The sequence below is a fragment of the Heterodontus francisci genome, chromosome 15 (genome assembly GCF_036365525.1).
Source record: "Heterodontus francisci isolate sHetFra1 chromosome 15, sHetFra1.hap1, whole genome shotgun sequence".
Taxonomy (NCBI): Eukaryota; Metazoa; Chordata; class Chondrichthyes; order Heterodontiformes; family Heterodontidae; genus Heterodontus; species Heterodontus francisci.
The window spans coordinates 13,469,986-13,490,232 of NC_090385.1; the positions used below are offsets into that span (position 1 = coordinate 13,469,986).

General features: G+C 42.7%; 1 protein-coding gene across 3 annotated transcripts in view; it reads right to left on the reverse strand.

The window, feature by feature from the left end:
• The window catches only part of commd5 (COMM domain containing 5), a 56,383-nt gene that overhangs the window by 30,380 nt on the left and 5,756 nt on the right, over positions 1–20,247 (reverse strand). For all 3 annotated transcript variants that reach the window (XR_010976423.1, XM_068047126.1, XM_068047124.1), the window contains exons 2-6: positions 18,836–18,945; positions 15,810–15,970; positions 15,401–15,429; positions 4,876–4,926; positions 537–632 (exon numbers count right to left, since the gene is read on the reverse strand). Coding sequence is in view for 2 of the 3 variants with exons in the window: in XM_068047126.1 (XP_067903227.1) it covers positions 537–632; positions 4,876–4,926; positions 15,401–15,429; positions 15,810–15,970; positions 18,836–18,944 (446 nt within the window). In the remaining variant the exon portion in view is untranslated. The remainder of the gene's footprint in view (positions 1–536; positions 633–4,875; positions 4,927–15,400; positions 15,430–15,809; positions 15,971–18,835; positions 18,946–20,247) is intronic.

The window sequence follows — 20,247 nt, forward strand, 5'->3', positions numbered from 1 at the left end:
TGTCCCTCAATCAACACAAAGATTATTTGGTTCATATCTCATGGTGTCTGTGGGAGCTTGCTGTGTGCAAATTGGCTGCTGCATTTCCTGCATTACAATAGTGTGTCTGCCCTTCAAAAGTACTTATTTGGCTGTAAATCACTTTGGATGCACCGAGCTCATGAAAGGTGCTATAGAAATGCAAGTCTTTCTTTTGCCTCCTTTAAGACCTACTCTGACTAGGCATTTGGTCACCTGTCCCAGTATCCCCTTCCTTTCTGTCAAACTTTGTTTAATTACGCTCCTGTGAAGTGCCTTGAGACATCCTATTATGGTAAAAGGTGTTATATAAATGCAAGTTGATGTTTTTGAGTATGACATGCTGTTCTCCTGTGTCAGCTAGTATCCAAAGGACTGTAGACAGGAAAGGAAGAGCATTAACAGAAGCCCAGGCAGAGACTACTGCCAGCTTCACTACTTCGCCAGAAAATAACACATATTGACTGGAGATTGAAATCAAGTGGCAGAAAAAAAATTGATTTAAAATGTTATTTTACCTGGAAGAAATAGCCACATCAACTCGCCATCTGAAATCTTGAATAGTTGGCAATCGATTCCTGTGTTGCAAGGCTGCAGCCTCCAATACTGACCGTCTTAAATCAAAAACAAACTGTATTGCACTACAAGCGTTTATAAATAGTTAAATGACGAAATTCAAATAGAATGCTTTTTGAAATTACAAAGTTACATTACCATTTAATGAACGAGTTGCACTATGACATTTAAGAGAATTCTGAAAATGGTCAGAAATTTCACATACTAGTTTTAACTCCAACTGAGTTTTTGCCCAACTTTCTTTCATGCGCCAATCTAATGAGCATCAGGAGAATTACACAGAAATTACAACACAGAAGCAGACTGTCTGTGTTCATCTTTATCTTTCACATTAGCACTAGTCCTATTCCTATGTATCTGACCCATTCCCATATCCCTTTATTTCCCCCACTTTCTTCAACCACCTACCCTTAAATGTTGACATGGTCTCTGCTTCAATCATGAACTCCAATAGTAATTCCACAGCCTGTGCAAGAGTTTTCCCATCAGTCCTAAAGTTCTTGGATCCAATTTTAACTCTATATTCCCTTCTTTCAGATCCATCACTGGAAAGTCTCTTTCTATCTACTCTGTCCCATCCCTTCAAAATATTAAATACCTCCATCAAATCACTCCCTATTCTTCATTCCAGTAACAGCCTCAATTTCCTTAAACCAGCTTTTCTTCATCGTGAAACTTGCATAAACGGACACTCAAAAAATTGAAATTTGCTGAGATGCAAATAGCTTCCATGGTAAAATATATACGAGGCATTCTGAAACCACTTGCAAATTATGAACTATGGACAGCCTTCAATGTACCAAGCCCTTTTCTCAACTTAAAACATGGGACACATAACCAGTGTGAGGTGACAGCAGGTTTTGTGAAAGGATTAGCTTTTGTGGAATGGTGAGCTCTTTACCCAGCATCCACAGAGGCAGAGAAATCACCCTACCTCTGGGATTGAACACTTGCACAGATCTGTCCCAGGGGTTTCTCTGATGCTCTGGATGCTGGGTAAAGCACTACAGAAAATTTCTACAGTTACATCCATGGATCATTTTGAAAACAAGGGCACCTATGAAAAAAACTAACAGCTGATGCCAGTCCCTTAGGTATCTGTAATTTACAGGTTTCACTGTATTTGTCTTTACTTATATCAGACAGCATCCAAGTGAATCTGCATTGGACCCGCTTTATTGTCCCAACATCCTTCCAAGTGTGAAGATAGTTAAACAGTGGCATGCGTCACAAATGAGCCAGTTAATACCCTCACCTGGTGTGAAATACACAGGCTTCTGAGCAGGGGGCACTAGATAGCCATCAACAGCTGGCATTTTTTCAATCCAGTGGGGTTCTGAGCTCAAATCCCCTGCCTCCAGCGCCATCCTGGATAAGATTAATTAACCTAGCATTGATTGGTAACCTGTTAGGGTTATTATCATACTATCTATATTTACCCACTAACCAATTGGGTAAACTGCATGCCAATGTTGACTACATAACTCCCAACTAATCTTTTATGCATTCATATATACCCAGTACAGAAATGCTTGGTTGGAAAACTGCTAAATCAAACCCCATTTAATTCTAAAGTTAGCCCACTTACCCTGGTTTAAAATACAAAGTGATTACTGACAACGCAGCCGGCAGCTTACGTCATCCGACTGTGCCAATCTGCCCACATGCGCAGATTGGTTCCCACCCTCTGCGCTCCCCAGTGTCAGGACTGGTTGGTGCATGTGCAGATGACATCATCGCGTAATGCAGGCAGATGGTTGGGGAGACAGTGGGTGCGGGGAGAGTGCGGCCAAAGACCCTGCTGGTAGCGGGTGCGCTCTCCACCACCACCCCCCCCCCTACCTGTTCACAGCCCCCGGCCCGCTTGCTCACAGCCACCCCCCCCACCCGATCGCTCACAGCACCCCAACCCACCCCCCACCCCCTCACAGCTCCCCCGGCAACCCCCCTGCCCCCTCCCCGACCACTCGCTCACCGACCAATGGCTCACCCGCCTGCCCGCTCGCTCCCTCCCTCCCGCCATTGTGGGCTGCCATGTGTTTATGTTGCCATCGTGTGATTATTTGAGCAGTGCCATCTTTAATCCTGGCAGCTGCCTGACATCGCAGACTGTGACGTTTTAGTGGAACAGGCTGCATTTGCGCATGCGCCTTTGCAGCGCCACCTAGTGGTGGCGTCAGCAAAAGCAACCTTTAAAATATTAGCACCAATAATGAAATTGGAAGTGGTGTACAATTCAACTGCGATATTAGATCGACCCCCAAGTCCATCAACTTCCTGGTCTCAGCAATACTGAAGTGGGGACATGACAACCAGATGTCAGACAGTTCTCCAAAGGGGAAGGGATGAAGAGCGGTTGGGGTTGGGTGGTGGGGTGAGGAAAAGAGAAAAAGGGAGGAGAAATATGGCATTTCCATAGAATCACTCTTTGTCCACTTTAGTCTGGGAACAGAGCAGTCCTATCAGTTGAATGGGCATCAGGTGAGAAAAAAATTAAAGAAACTGTGTATCTTTGTAACAAGGGAGAGACACAGAGGCACTGGCAGAGTCCAATAATTAACAAAGTGCTCGAATGTGATGCCAACAGTGCTATCAAGCAGCACTTACTCAGCAACAACCTGCTCACCGATGCTTAGTTTGGGTTTCGTCAGGGCCACTCAACTCCAGTCCTCATTACAGCCTTAGTCCAAACATGGACAAAAGAGCTGAATTCCAGAGGTGAGGTGAGAGGGACTACCCTCAATATCAAGGCAGTATTTGACCGAGCATGGCATCCAGGAGCACTAGCAAAATTGAAATCAATGGGAATCAGGGGAAAACTCTCCACTGGTTGGAGTCATACCTAACGCAAAGAAAGACGGCTGTGGTTGTTGGAGCCAATCACCTCAAACTCAGGACATCACTGCAGGAGCAGCTCAAGTTTACCGAGAGTGGACGATGGAAAACCAGTAAGCAGAGCATTGAAATAATCAAAACCAGGAGGTAACTAAAGCATGGATGTGGGTTTCAGCAACAGACGAGCTGAGGCAGAGTCAGATATGGGTGATATTAGAGGTGAAAGCAGCTGGTCTTTATAAGAGACGATATGAAATTGGAAACTTAGCTCAGGGTAAAGTAGAATGCAGAGATTTTCATCTCAGCAGTCTGGACTAGATTTGAACAGGGGTATACGATCAACATCTAACCCACATCTCCCAGATTACTTTTTTTTTAAAAAAACATACATAAACAAAAGTTATTGGTGACTTCACTCAGTTCATCGGCACAAGCATTGCATCAGACACCATGCGCAGGATTTTGCGTTTTGGGTCAGGACCCCAACGTCTAGGTCAAATGCTGGTCCTAACCCCACACCGTGTCGGGAACAGTAACTGACCGTGATTGCTGCTGAATTGGCCAATTAGTGGCCACATGGTGCGCTTGCCATCCAATTAAGGACAGCAGGCAGGCTCTCGAAGCTGGAGGGCCAATGTGGAACTGTGGCCAGGTAGGTATGGCAACAGGGAAGGGGCCTCAAAGTGATAGCGGAGTACTGGCCTCACTCCCAATGGTCTGCCACCAGGAGGCTGCCTCCAGGGACCTGCCGTGCTCCCAACACTCCGACTCTGTGGTGGGCCCGCAGGCAGACCAGAAAATTCCAGAAAGCCTCTGATTAACGGCCTTAATTGGCCTCTTTAAGTGACCTGCTGCTTGCGGCGGGTAACTGTCTCACGCCCAATTCAGCTTCCATGAAAATGGCCAGGCGTTGGATTGTGATCCAGCGGCGGGAAATTCCACGCCTGCCCACCTCCGTTCCAACCCCCAAAGTGGCACCAAAATCCTGCTCCATAAATCAATACACACAAACCCATTATTGTGTTTACGTCACCGAATATCAGATCATTCAAAGCTCATAGAGACTGCCAACAAATAACATTTGAAACCAAAAGTTCTAGTTTAAGGCACTTTGCTGTCAGCTGATTAACCAAAGTTTACCTTCTGACCTAAAACGTTAACTCTGCTTCTCGCCACATATGTTGCCAGACCTGCTGAGTATTTCCAGCATTTCTTGTTTTTATTTCAAATTTCCAGCATCTAAAGTATTTTCCTTTTATTTCCTTTATTCTGACTAGTTTAAAGTACCGGAATCCCTGTTACAACTTAATTCTTCAGAAGACAATACTACAAAGAAAAATAAACACATGCATGAAGTAGCTGAAATATAGAATTGTTTCCTGGGGTATCAATCATTGTAGCATGCATCAGTGACATCTGATGAACAAGTAAAAATAATAAACCAACCTGTTACCAAACACAACACTTGCAAAGTCAGAAATAAATTCTTCTGGAATCCTGAAATAGATAAATTGCAGAAAATATGTTAAGTACTGATCAAAAAGGGTTGGTTCAAAATGTTTACTGTAAAATCCAATCTACAAGTTATGGGAAAGGAATCTAAATTTTTTTTTTTTTTTTATATACACCAAAGTCACTCCCCAACAAACAGCGTAACGTGCATACCAGGAAATGCTCATTTTCAACAGAAGTAAAATACTACAGATGCTGGAAATCTTAAATCAAAAACAGAAAATGCTAGAAATACCCAGTAGGTCAGGCAGCATTTGAGGAGAAAGAGAATGTTTCAGGTCGTTGACCTTTTATCGAATTGGAAAACTGTAACAGGATTTAAACAAGTGCAGGAGGGAAGGAAAAGGGAGGTTAGAACAAAAGGGAAAGTCAGTGAGTGAATAGCATCTCAAAACTATTAACAACTTACATTTATATCTAGTGCATTTAATGTAGCAAAACATCCCAAGCAATATCCCCTCTAACTTTTGTTACGTGCAGCCTATTTATTTAAATGCACGGAACCTTTAAATTTTTGGTGCTGCTGTGCACACACACAGTAACTGAAAGACCGTCTTGTGCTCAGTCTGCACTGGGTTGCTGTGTGGCCATACTGTTTCAAGGAAACATTGGACCCAAGGCACTTGGCAAGAGTGATATCAATATCAATAAAAACAGTCACTGAAGGAGGTCTCGGGATAGGTGAGCAAAAAGCTTGATCAAAGAGGTAGGTTTTAAGGAGCATCTTAAAAGAGGCAAAAAGGTGGAGGCGGAAAGGTCTAGGGAGGGAATTCCAGGACTTGGGCCTTCGCAACTAAAAGTATTGCCACAAATGGTGGAGCAAATAAAAAAACAAAGTGACTCCTGACAAAGCAGTAGCCCGCCGAAGTCATCAGAGCACTCCCAGCTGCGCACGTGTGCAAATGGTCTCCTGCACTCAGTCAGATGCTGTGCATGTGCAGCTTCCCACTTGCCAGGACTAAGCGGTGCATGCACAGGAAAACAATCAGGTACTCTCTCCCGCCCCACTGGCCGCTCGCTCCAGGCCGTGACGCTTTCTACCCCGGCCTCCCACCCTCACCCCCTAGCAATCATCCCGCTCCTCGCTTCCAACCCCCCGACCACCGCGTTCTCCAGCCACTCGCTCCCCGCTTCCGTACCCTCACCCTCACCCCCACCACCCGCCCCCCCCCCCCTGCGGCTGCTTGCTCCCTGTTCCTCACCCCCCGCCACCCCGTTCTCTGGCTGCTGGCTCCCCGCTCCTACCCCCAACCCAATCCGCTCTCTGGCCACTCGCTCCCCGCTCCCCACCCTCCCTTCCAGCTGCTAGCTCCAGGCCCGTGCTGCTTCCCTCCTCTCGGCCACTCGACCAAATGCGGGAGGGACTGACCGAGAAGAGGGAAATGGGGAAGAGCGTCCTGGAACTAGGGGCTAGGGGACGGGGGGGGGGGGGGGGGGGCGGAGAAAAGCAAGGAGCGAGCGCCTAACAGTAGGGGGACAGGCGGGGGGGGGGCGTTACATGTAACTATGGGGAAAATGGATTTAGGAAGTAAGAATGCGCCCGAGGAGTTCTCAACTAATGGAGTGCTATCCCCAGGGAGGGAAGAAATGGGAGAATCATTAAAGAAGCTGCACGGAAATATTCCATTTCCTAATTTATTTTTACTTTTAAAAAAAAAATACGTACACTTGAGTTCTGATGAAGGGTCACTGACCTGAAACGTTAACTCTGCTTCTCTCTCCACAGATGCTGCCAGACCTGAGTTTTTCCAGCACTTTATGTTTTTACTTCAAAAGTACTTCATTGGCTGTAAGGCACTTTGGGATATCCTGTGTCATGAAAGGTGCTATATGAATGCAAGTCTTTTTATCCCTCAGAATGGTCGAAAGCACTTCACAACTAATGATTTACTTATGATTTTTAGTCAATACTGATACGTAGGTCGACACAACAACTAATCTGCACCCAGTAAAAGGTCTCACAAACAGGAAGGGGACAAATGACCAGTTAATCTGTTTATAACACCATTACGCAAAGCTCAAGTGAGTTCTCAAAAGGAAAAAAAAACGATCTCTTTGCAGGTAATGTTTAACTGAAAGGATTGCTTAATCTGGAACAGCTCACTAAATGGAGAATAATCTTTTCCCAGAGAAGCTTGAGAAACTTAACATTCATTAGATTAGACACGCTGTAATAACACATTCTTAATATCTATGTACCACAAAATACAAATGCTGCGGAAGCACTTGACAGATTAGTGCAAGGACACAGTTGCAACTAGGAAAATATTTCAGGCACTGGTGTTTTAAATCTATACATGCTCTTAATTTAAAACTGAAGTGATTCTAAGTGGCATAACACTTAATATTAATACAAATGACATCAGAGGAACACAAATGGGAAAAAGATTACACAAACTCGACATAACTGGGACAGAATTACATCAGGCACAATTCATGTGACTTCTCCCCACCCCCCTCCTTAGGTACAAAGTGAATGAGATTGGAGATTGAAATGTGCACTGCTTATGATTTATACATCATTAATTACAAAGCATGTACAATTCAGGGGATTCAGCAATAAAATTAATGGTTACATATCTTGACAACTTGATGTTTGATACTTAACTTTAGTGCTCCACATTTCAGTGATTACTTCAATTAACAATGAAATAGCATCTTTCAAAACCCAAGGACATTCCAAAACACTTTACAACCAATGAAGTACTTTTGAAGTGTAGTCACTGCTGTATTGCAGTAAAGGCAGAGACCAATTTGCACACAGCAAGGTCTCACAGACAGCGATAATGATAAAATAATCTGTTTTGGTTATTTTAGTTGAGTTCTAGATATTGACCAGGCAAAATTTTTCAAATTCCTTCTCAAAATTTCCTGCTGGCTCTCCACTCCATTTTATTCATTAAAAGAGAAGCATTTTGACCAGCATTGTCCACTTCTGCACTCGTCAACCCGAGATTTCACACCCATTCAATTTAAACTTAAAACCTGGCTTGTTATACTGGAAAACATATCTCTCCCACAAGGACGGAGGGGTGAAGGGGGACCACATTCACAGCTGCACAGGGCGTCACTGGTATCTTTGACCAGGCCAATCCCTATGCTCTGGATAGGATCCAAACTAAAAAAGATCGTTCCACAAATTATTGTTGGCTACCAAATTATACTCAAAGAAAACTTATCCTAGGAAAGGATAAATGCTTCACTTGCGTATCCCCTATTTTAATCGCTCCACCATTGCCTTCAGTTGTCTGAGTTCTGGAATTTCCTCACTAAACCTCTCTACCCTCCTTTAAGACACTCCTTAAAACCTACCTCTTGACCAAGCTTTTGGTCACCTATCCTAATATCTCCTTATGCTGCTCGGTGTCAAATTTTGTTTGATAACACTCGTGAAGTGCCTGGGGACATTTTAAAGACACGTTAAAGACTCTATATAAAATGTAAGTTGTTGCTGTTGAATGGGAGAAAATGCGCAGGGTTATGGTGAGAGCAGGACTAATCAGATAGCTCTTTCAGAGAGCTGGTAGTGGCATGGTGGTTCAAATTGCCTCCTTCTGTGCTGTAAAATCCTATCATTAGTGAACGTCTGAAGATTTTTGAAGCCCTTCAAAAAGTATTTTCCTTCACATTTTGGAAATGAAGCAAAGTTGCAATTGCCTTTTCTCAAATGGGAGGGAATGATACCGTTATAAAATCTTACTAGCTATTGCAGTATAGCACATATTTGCAAAGCACCAGCTTGTAGCTTCTTTTAAACTAAAATGGTTAACCTTGAGTGACAGAGTACATATGGAACTTCAATTCCTCTGCCATCTGCTGACACTCTTCGGTAGTACAAATAAGGAATTAAGAATAGAAAAATAGTCATGTCAGATGTTTTCTTACCTATTTGTTCCTCCCTTTCCTTTTATCTCTTTCCTGATTAAAATGTCTGCTGATCATTCAGCCCGGAAGGAATGTGTCTGAAATATTAATGAGTCTTACTCTCTCTACAGATGCTGAAAACTCTTCCTACAATTAACCAATGCTGACCTGCATGTTTCTACCATTTTCCTTTCATACCAGAAAACACACAGCAGGGCCACCAGCAACTGTGAAAAGACACAACAGGATAACATTCCAAATGGAGATCTTCTGCACGTTCTAACAAAAAGATCTCCGCCCAAAACATTCATTTATCTTTCCACTTTAGGTGCTGACACACCTGATGTGAAATAGAAAATACTGGACGTTGATGAATAAAATCTCATTATCCTCTGCCTGGGCAAGTGTACGATCACTGGAAATAACTGGCACAATTTTTAGATGCCGAATACAGCAGTAAGGGTTCACAGCGTGCTTGGTGCATCCTCTACATATTTTCAATTGACCAAATTAGTAACAGCAGCTAAATGAAACGTGAAGTGCTGTAGTTTAGAAATAAAAGCTGCGCTGTTCAGGACGTCAAAGTTCACTGGCTCAGAATTGGCTGGAGCGCACAATTTCGCAGTTAGACTTTACCCCTCACTTTTCAGTTTAAAAATCTTTTGCCCTGCAAATTCCTGGAAATGCAAGCTGATAACAGCATGAGGGCAATGGGGCATTGGTGAACGACAGAACAGAGTTTATCTCCTTAAAAAATGAAATTTACAGTTGGAGAAAGAAACAGAGGAATGAGAGAAGGGAAGAGGGTGAGTTAGAGTCAAATCAGGTGCTGAAAGAGGGAAAGAAAGATTGGATTGAGAAAGGGAGAGAAAAAGAGAGACAAAGAACAAGAAAAAAAAAACGATAATTTTTTTAATCGCCAACAATTTATGACCTGTAGGAAGGAGACTCCACAGCTTCGATTGCTCCCTTTCTGGGCTGGAACATAAGAAATAGAAGCAGTAGTAGGCCATTCAGCCCTTCGAGCCCAGTCCACCACTCAATGAGATCATGGCTGATCTTCTACTTCAACACCATTTTCCTGCACCATCCCCGTATCCCTTGATGTCGATCTCAGTGTTGAACATGCTCGACGACTAAGCTTCCACAGTCCTCTAGAGCAGAGAATTCCAAAGATTCACTACCCTCTGAGTGAAGAAATTCCTTCTCACCTTACTCCTAAATGGCCTGCCCCTTATTCTGAGACTGTCCCCTGGTTCTAGGCTCCCCAGCCTGGGGATCCTTCCTGCACCAATCTTGTCGAGCCCTGTAAGAATTTTTTATGTTTGAATGAGATCACCTCTCATTCTTCTAAACTCTAGAGAATAAGGGCCCAGCCTATTCAATCTTTCCTTATAGGACAATCCCACCATCCCAGGAATTAATCTGGTGAACCTTCATTGTACTCCCTCTGTGGTAAGTATATCTTTCCTTGGGTAAGGAGACCAAAACTGAATACAATACTCCAGGTGCGGTCTCATTGAGGCTCTATATAATTGCAGTAAGATATCTTTACTCCTCCAGTCTCATTCTCTTGCAATAAGGGCCAACATACCATTTTCCTTCTTAATTGCTTGCTGTACCTGCATGTTAGCTTTCAGTAACTCATGAACAAGGACACCCAAGTCCCTTTGAAGTTCAACACTTCCCAGCCTCTCACCATTTAACAAATACTCTATTTCTGTTTTTTCTACCAAAGTGGATAACCTCTCATTTCTCCACATTGTATTTCATCTGCCAAATTTTTGCCCACTCGCTTAGCTTCTCCAAATCCTCTTGAAGCATCTTCCTCACAACTCTCATTTCCACCTAGTTTTGTGTCATCTGCAAACTTGGAAATATTACATTTAATCCCCACATCCAAATCATTGATATAGACTGTGAATAGCACTCATCTTTGCAGTATCCCACTAGTCACAGCCTGCCAACATGAAAATGACCCATTTATTCCTTCTGTTTTCTGTCCGTTAACCAGTTCTCAATCCATGCCGGTATATTCTCCCCAATCCCATGTGCTCTAATTTTGTTTATTTAACTTTGTGTGGGACCTTATCAAAAGCTTTCTGAAAATTTAAATATACCACATCCACCGGTTCCCCCTTATCTATTCTGCTAGTTACATATTCAAAAAACTCCAACAGATTTGTTAAACATGATTTCCCCTTCATGTTGACTCTGCCCAATTCTACCATTACTTTCTAAGTATCCTGTTCTCACATCCTTTATTATAGATTTAGCATTTTCCTTATGACTGATAATTGACTAACAGGTCTGTAGTAACCCTTTTTCTCTCTCCAGCCTTTCTCAAATAGTGGGCTTACAAATGCCACCTCTAATCTGCAGGAACAATTCCAGAGTCTACAGAATTTTGAAAGATGACCACCAATGCATCTACTATCTCTACAGCTATCTTTCAACACTCTGGGATGTAGATCAATCAGGTCCAGGAGATTTATCTACTTTTAAGTCCCATTAATTTCGCTAGTACTTTTAAAAAAAAAACTAATATCAATATCGTGCAGTTCCTCATTTACACTAGTCCCTTGATTCTCCATTATTTCTGGGAGGTTTTAGTATTTGTCTGTGTTCATGGAGAAAAAGTATTTGTTTAGTATCCCTGCCATTTCCTTCTTCCATTATAAATTCTCCTGACTCTGCTTGTAATGGATCCACATTTATTTGTTAATATTTTCCTCTTTACATACCTATAGAAGAGTTCACAGTCCATTTTTATGTTTCTCGCTCGTTTACTCTCATTTTTAATTTCCCTTTCTTAATCTTTTTCTTGGTCCTCCTTTACAGAATTCTAAAATGCTACCAATCCTCAAGCGTACCATTATTTTTTGGAAACTTGATACGCCTCTTCCTTTGATCTAATACAATCCTTGATTTCTTTCATTAGCCATGATTGGAACACTTCCCATGCTTGGTTTTTGTGCATTAAAGGAATGAATTTTTGTTGTAAACTATTAACTCTTTAAATGTTAGCTATTGCCTGTCCAATGTCATACCTTTTAAACATAGTTCCCCAATATACCATAGCCAATTTGTCCCTCATACCTTCATAGTTTCCTTTGCTTAGATACAAGACCCTAGTTTATGATTGAACTACATCACTTACAAACTTAATGTAAAATTCTAGATTATGGTCACCCTTTCCTAAAGGCTCCTTTACAAGATTAATTAGCCCTTTGTCATTGCACAATACTAGATCTAAAATAGCCCGTTCCCTAGTTGGTTCCTTAACATACTACTCTAGAAAACCATCTCGCAGACATTCCAAGAATTTGTCCTCAACAGTACTAATTAGGTTTACCCAGTCTATATATAGATTGAAATCCCCTAAGATTATGGTATTACCCTTGTTACATGCACCTCTAATTTCCTGATATATACTGTGATTTACATTACCACTGTTGTTTGGTGGCCTATAAACAACTCCCACCTATGCCTTCTGCCCCTTGCTGTTTTAGTTCCACCCAAACGGATTCCACATCTTGATCTTTAGAACCAAGGTTATCTCTCACTACAGTACTACTGGCCTCTTGAATTAAGAGAGCTGCCCCACCACCTTTTCCCAGACTCCTGTCCTTCCTGAATGTCATGTACCCTTGGATATTCAGATCCCAGCTTTGGTTTCCTCGTCAACACATCTCTGTAATGGCCATCACGTCTCACATATGAATCTCTATTTCAGCTGACAACTCTTCTGTTTTATTGCAAATGCTGCAGGCATTTACCTTTAATTCAGTTTTTTTTTAAAAACTGTTTCTGTAAACTCTGGCCCTATCTGCTGGCACACAAGTTTGCAATCACTGTCCCTTCCTGCCATACTCTGATTACCTTTATTGCTACCTTGATTTATTGCCTTGTCATTTCCCTTTAATTTACTCAGTCTTTCCAGACATGATCCCTTCCCCCCCTCTATTCAGGTTGAAGCTCTCTCTACTTCCCTAGTTATATGACTCGCGAGAACACTGGTCCCGGCATGGGTCAGGTGAAGTCCGTCCCAACGGTCCAGCCCCGACTTTTCTCAATACTGGTGCCAGTGCCCCATGAACCAGAACCCACTTCTCCCACACCAGTCTTTCAGCCACACGTTCATCTCTCTAATCTTATTTACCCTATGCCAATTTGCACGTGGCTCAGGTAATAATCCAGAGACTGTTAACTTTGAGGTCCTGCTCATTAATTTAGTGCCTAGCTCCTCGTACTCCCGATGAGAATCTCTTTCCTTGTCTTGCCTATGTCTTGGTACCTACATGGACCACGACAACTGGATCCTCCCCCTCCTACTGCAAGTTTCACTCGCCCTGAGCAGATGTCACGAACCCTGGCACTGGGCAGGCAACACAGCCTTCTGGATTCTCACTCTTGACTGCAGAGAGCAGTGTCTATCCCCTGACTACACTGTCCTCAACTACCCCTACATTCCTTTTAACTCTCCCTGACTTGAATGACTTCCTGTACCATGGTCCATCAGCCCATCCACACTTCAGCCCTTGCTCTTGTCCACACAAACTGCAAGAACCTCGAACTTGTTGCTCAATTGCAAGGACTGAGGCTCCTCCACTCCCACCTTCCCAATCCCCTTAGCTGCCTGACTCACAGTCACACCCTCGTGTCCCTGACCACAGACCAAATCAGAAGACCCTATCCTAAGGGGTGACTGACTTCTGGAACAAAGTGTACAGCTAACCTTTGCTCTCCCTGCCGCATCGCAATGTCTGCAGCTCGGCCTCCAGTTCATCAACTCTGTGCCGAAGCTCCTCAAGCCGCAGACACTTAATACAGATGTGGCTGTAAAGATTGAAGCAGCATCCAGGAGCTCCCACATGTTGCAGCGTGACATAACCTGCCCTGCGTTTATGGTGTTAATTACATTTATTTTTCTTAATTTATAGTTCCCCTCTTCACCGGGCTCCCTCACTCACCAAACTCCCAACTTCACACCCTGTGCACTCAGTGCAGAGGTTGGAGTCAATGGACAATGGAAACATTGAATGGCATTCCAGAAACATACACGTAGCCACTGAAAGGGTACTTATATCATCAAGTACTTGCCTTAAATTTTCTGTAGCAAGTTTATTCGGTAATGTATGTGCAAATGCTCAAGGTAACTAGAGGATTCTCAACTTGGTAATATTTTTCGCAGGACATTGGTTTTAAAGAAAAATGTTGGCTAGAGGTATTAAAAAAGGTCTGAGTTTTACTATTGGTACTTTTTAGTTCTGAAATGTAGCCCATCTTGGACTTGCTATCTTTAATCATCTTACTGCATATTATTCAAACATTCCTTTTTGTGATTAAGGCTGTGAAAAGTGAAAGGAAAGATTCCTGATTAAAACATCATAGCTATGAAATGTAACTTTTTGTTGAAATCAAAGACAAAAGTTCATTAAAATGCATCAGCTAAAACAATTGCTGGTTCTGCTCCTCAGATATACCTTTATTTATAATGGGCTAGAACTCTCTGCCAAGTTAAAGATGCGTTTGATACACTTACCATTATTAATGTATGAATCATCCAGCAACTTGTGAGTAAGGAATACTCCATGAATGGCAAATTGCAACAAGTTGCTGAACAATTTGTGTTATTAGTCTCATAAAAACTCTGCAGTGACTAGAGACCATTGCTGGAGGGCAGCACAAGTGAAACCGGAGTTCTGATGAAGGGTCACTGACCTGAAACGTCAACTCTGCTTCACTCGCCACAGATGCTGCCAGACCTGAGTATTTCCAGCATTTCTTGTTTTTATTTCAGATTTCCAGCATCTGCAGTATTTTGATTTTATACAAGTGAAACCAGTTTCCCAGGCTCTGGGAGCAGGCGTTAGCCACTACACAATTGAGGCCAAACAGGCAGCTCAGATGCATGCACCAGAGTCAGAAGCAAAGCAACTGTTCCAGATAAGAGCATGCAGCACCTTTGACAGCGGCTCCATCACTTCACTTGCTTCAGTCAACACATCCCGCTGGTTTTATTCATATCTGCAACACGTGCCTATACTACAGAAGGTTTTTGTTATAAACAGCAACAACTTGCATTTATAATGTACCTTTAATGCAGTAAAATGACCCAAGGTGCCTCACAGGAGCCATTATCAAACAAAATTTGACACTGAGCCACATAAGGAGATGTTGGGGCAGGTGACCAAAAACTTGGTCAAAGACGTAGGTTTTAAGGAGGGTCTTAAAGAGACAGATGTTTAGGGAGGGAATTCCAGAATGTAGGGCCTCGGCAGCTGAAGGCATGGTCAGCACTGGTGGAGCAATTAAAATCAAGGATGTTCAAATCTTGCTGTATCTAGGCTCGGGCAAGTTATTTTACAGTTCCTCATATGGTAATGCACTGTCGTGAGCTCAGAACTCACTGTCATACCCTGTTCCATTGCAGGAAAAGCACTGAAAGTTTACAAAAGCCACAGAAAAGGCAAAACAAATCCCTTGCTTTCTTGGATGTGCAGTGCAAACCATTGATAACAAATGAACTCACGAAAGGAATACAAAAAGAGAGCAACTTTTAGTACATTTGTTTCACCATTAAATGTATTACCTGAGGTCCCTTAGATCGCCTTTAAACACCTGAAAAAAAATCAAATAAAAAAAAACTGATTAGAAACCATTGTCTTCAATTTATCAGATCAACAACACTGAAATAGGAATGCTGCAGATATACACACTAGTACATCCCAATATTGATAATCACTGAATTTCATAACCTGCACAGCTCGGCTAGCCTGAATTTGGTTTACTCAACGATATGACTAACCTGAAAAACCCTCAATATACAGGTTGTACAGACTTCCAGTGGAATTTCCCCATTACCATCTTCATATTTTTCTGGAAGACTGGTTACCATAATAAGCAAGATCCCATTTATAAAATGCAAGTGGAGTTGCTCCATGTGCAGGATGAGATTTTTCCCGGATCTTACCTACAACGGCAATCTAAGTTCCACTCACCTCTTGTTTGAGGGAAGACTGTGGTAACCGCAGAGCTTCGTCAAGCACAGTGTGCATGCCTGCTAGGATATAACTTAGCTGCTGCTCAGATAGGCTCTCTGTCTCAGCGATGCTCCTCACAGACTCTTTGGAGTCTTTTCCTTCAAGCGAGTTGACAACCGCTACGAGAGACAATCACGTTTACTACAGTTTTAGTTCAGAAGATTGGCTGTTGCAAGATGATTTTTGTCTGCACACATTAGTTTTAATATTTCAAAAAAAGCACTTAAATTCCAAAACATTGCTTCCTCTTAACGTGATGAATGTACCATACAGCCTGCCCCATTAAAACACAGGAAAGCAATAAGCATTTTTCATAATGACAACGGCTTTGTTCCACTACATTCCTGAAAGTTGCACTTAAAAGATATCTTTTTTTTTTAAAAAGTGTAATGACCAGGTGAGGCAGGGGTCTCGGGTTCCCCTCTCAGCCTTTGCCTGGTTTGGCCGTAACAGGGTTTAATTTTTAAAACACTATGTTTTTAACTTCCCCTCAGTGAATTAGTGTTCAGTGCCCTCTAATTGTAATGGCAAAGAAATCAACCAAACACGTTTTCTTAGATTTAAACAAGGTGTAAGTTTATTAACGTTAAAACTCTAATTCAGTTACGGTTAACCAAAATTAACCAGACCATCACTGCTGCCCAGACCAATCTTTGTTAATTGAATCAGTGAGCAGTTCCATTGTCTCTTATTCAACTGTCTTTTAGAATGCAAATATGTGCAGCCACGTTTTCAGCCACTGCTGTGGTCTCTTTAAATAAAGAGATTTCAAATCCAATAATAGTTCAAAATTAATGTTCCATATGACAAAATTAATGCGTCTCATTTTGACAGGCAAAACTGAGAATTATATCTGAATAATGCCACCCAGGTGTGAAAAGAGCAATAGACTATGCAAGGAACAGGAATACCAGGAGAAGGGGGAGGGAGAAGAGTTCAGGAGTCCATGGTTTTGAGATTCTAGGAATGACAAGAGAAGGAAATGGTGCAATGACCCTAGGTTTCAACACAATGACAATATAGAGTGAAGAAAGAGATTGTACTTAGAATCATAGAAAGTTTAAGGCACAGAAAGAGGCCACTTGGCCCATTGTGTCTGTGCCGGCCGAACAACAATCCACCCTTTCTAATCCCACCTTCCAGCATTTGGTCCGCAGCCCTGCAGATTACGGCACTTGAGGTGCATATCCAGACTCCTTTTGAAATGAGTTGAGAGTTTCTGCCTCAATTACCCTGTCATGCAGTGAGCTCCAGACCTCCACCACCCTCGGGTGAAAAAGTTTTTCCTCATCTTCCCTCTAATTTTTCCACCAATCACTTTAAATCTATGCTCCCTAGTCTATAACCTCTAAGGTGAATAGGCCCTTCACCTCCACTCTATCCAGGCCCCTCAAACATTTGTACATTTCAATCAGATCTCCCCTCAGCCATCTCTGTTCCAAGGAGAACAACCCCAGCCGATCTAATCTTTCCTCATAGCTGCATTTTTCCAGTCCTGGCAACATCCTCGTAATTCTCCTCTGTACCCTCTTTAGTGCAATTACATCCTTTCTGTAATGAGGTGGCCAGAACTGCACACAGTACTCAAGTTGTGGCCTAACGAATGATTTATAGATTATGCAATACCTCAGCTAAAAGGAAAGGATTCCATATGCCTTCTTAACCAGCTTATCGACCGGCCCTGCTACCTTCAGGGATCTGTGGACATTCACTCCGATGTCCCTCTGTTCCTCTATACGACTCAGTATTTTCCCCTTAATATGTATTCAATTATTCGACTTGATGGCATGGAGAGCTCAAATGAAGAGAGGAATGTTCAGAAGATCAGTAATGAGGGTAGCAACCGTAAAATAAAGACAAGAGCAGCTGTGATGGAGAGAGTTTGGAAGGGTCGATGATCACCTGTCTGAGGACAAACCTTTCTCTTAGCATGTACGATGCTTAGCTACAGGACTATAATTTCAAGTCAGGGATGAACTTGAACATTGAAAAGGAAAAAGGACTTTATTTATACCTTTCACACCCTCAGGAAGTCCTGAAGAGCTTTAATGTCAATTTACACACAGCAAGGGTCCACTTACAGCAATGAGATAAATAATCTGTTTACATAAAAAAAAACAAAAAATTGTTGGAAAACTCAGCAGGTCTGGCAACATCTGTGGAGAGAGAAACAGAGTTCGGTTTCCAAAGTCCAAAAGATAGTACCTCCAATAGTGCAGCGTGCCCCTGTTTAAGTGTCAGCCCAGATTAAGAGTTAAAAGCTGTTGAAGGGGAAAGGGGTATTTGCACAAGACGAAAGTCAAAACGCTGTTGATGCAAATACATCAGCTGTGACATGCAGACAATTCGGTGAAACCTGTAAACTAGACAGCTTACGGGCTGGCCGCAGCTGTCTGTTTTCTCCCCCCCCCAAAGTGGTCCATGTACGTAATTAACAATTTTCAGTAGAACGGTGAGTTCTTTATCCAGCATCCATTGCAGCAGGGAAACTGCTCTATCCCTGGGACAGAGCAGTGCAAGCGTTCAGAGATACAGCTGTTTCTCTGCCGCTATGGATGCTGGGTAAAGATCTGCTGCCACCTCACGCTGACCGACAGCATGCACTGACCTGAGCAGAATTTGAGGGCAGAAAGGAAGCAAGCTGCAAGGGGAAGCATCAGTGGTGAAAGTTCCAGATACAGCAGCTTTGCAACAGTATGCGTCCCATGTTTTAAGTTGTAAAAATGCTCGGTGGCATTGAATGCTGTCCATAGTTCGGAATTTGCGAGTGTCCATGGATTCAGAGTTACATTTTACCACAAAAGCTCTTTGGGTCTCTGAATAAGTGCCTGCTTTTTCAGGAGACATTCATTTATAGATTTTGCTATAAATATTTTAGACATTATAACTACCAATCTTGAATTTTTAAAATGAAAGAAACATATCATTTGATGCTCATTTTCTTAGAAAAATTACAATCCCAAGTAATAAATATAAATACTTACCTTTGAGTATTTTTCTGAAGGTTTCTTTGTCTAAATCTTTTAGCTGTTTTACCATCAATTCAACTTCCATTGGTGTTCTGGGTCCAAGGAAACAACTTTTGTGGGACATACTAAAGCAAATAAAAATCACACTGAATGAGAATACTTTCTATGAACCAACCAGCAAGAACAGGTTATGAACATAGGAACAGGAGGCGGCCATTCTGCCCCACAATTCAATTAGATAGAGGCTGATTTGTACCATAACTCGAACAACCTGCCTTGATTCCCTATCCCTTTATACCCTTACCCAACAAAAATCTATCACTCAGTTTTGAAATTTTCAATTGAAACTCAGCCTCAGTCTTTTTTTGGGGGAAAGAGTGTTCCAGGTTTCTATTACCCTTCGTGTGACATGCTTCCTGACATCAATGGGTTCAAAGAAGAGTGCAGGAGGGCATACCAGGAGTACCAGGCATACCTAAAAAATGAGGAGTCAGCCTGGTGAATGTACAACAGAGGACTACGTGCATGCCAAACAGCGGAAGCAGCATGTCATAAATAGGGCTAAGCAATCCCACAACCAACAGGTCAGATCTAAGCTCTGCAGTCTTGTCACATCCAGTCGTGAATGGTGGACAATTAAACAACTAACAGGAGGAGGAGGCTCCACAAATATCCCCATCCTCAATGATGGGGGAGCCCAGCACACTAATGCAAAAGACATGGCTGAAGCATTTGCAACAACCTTCAGCCAGAAGTGCCAAGTGGATGATCCATCTCGGCCTCCTCCTGAGGTCCCCAGCATCACAGACGCCAGTCTTCGGCCAATCCGATTCACTCCAAGCGATATCAAGAAATGGCTGAAGGCACTGCAAAGGCTATGAGACATGACAACATTCCGGCAACAGCACTGAAAAGACTTGTGCTCCAGAACTAGCCGTGCCCCAATCCAAGCTGTTCCAATACAGCTACAACATTAGGATCTACCCAACAATGTGGAAAATTGCCCAGGTAGGTCCTGTACACAAATCCAACCGAGCCAGTTACCGCCCCATCAGTCTACGCTCGTGTTGGAAGGTGTCATCAACAGTGCTATCAAGTGGCACTTACTTAGCAATAACCTGCTCATTGACGCTCAGTTTGGTTCCGTTAGGGCCACTCAGCTCCTGACCTCATTACAGCCTTTATCCAAATATGGACAAAAGAGCTGAGCTCAAGAGGCGAGGTGAGTGTGACTGCCTATATTTGAACGAGTATGGCATCAAGAAGCCATAGCAAAAATGAAGTCAATGGGAATCAGGGGGAAACACTCCGCTGGTTGGAGTCATACCTAGCACAAAGGAAGATGGTTGTAGTTGTTGGAGGTCAATCATCGCAGTCCCAGGACATCATTGCAGGAGTTCCTCAGGGTAGTGTCCTAGGCCCAACCA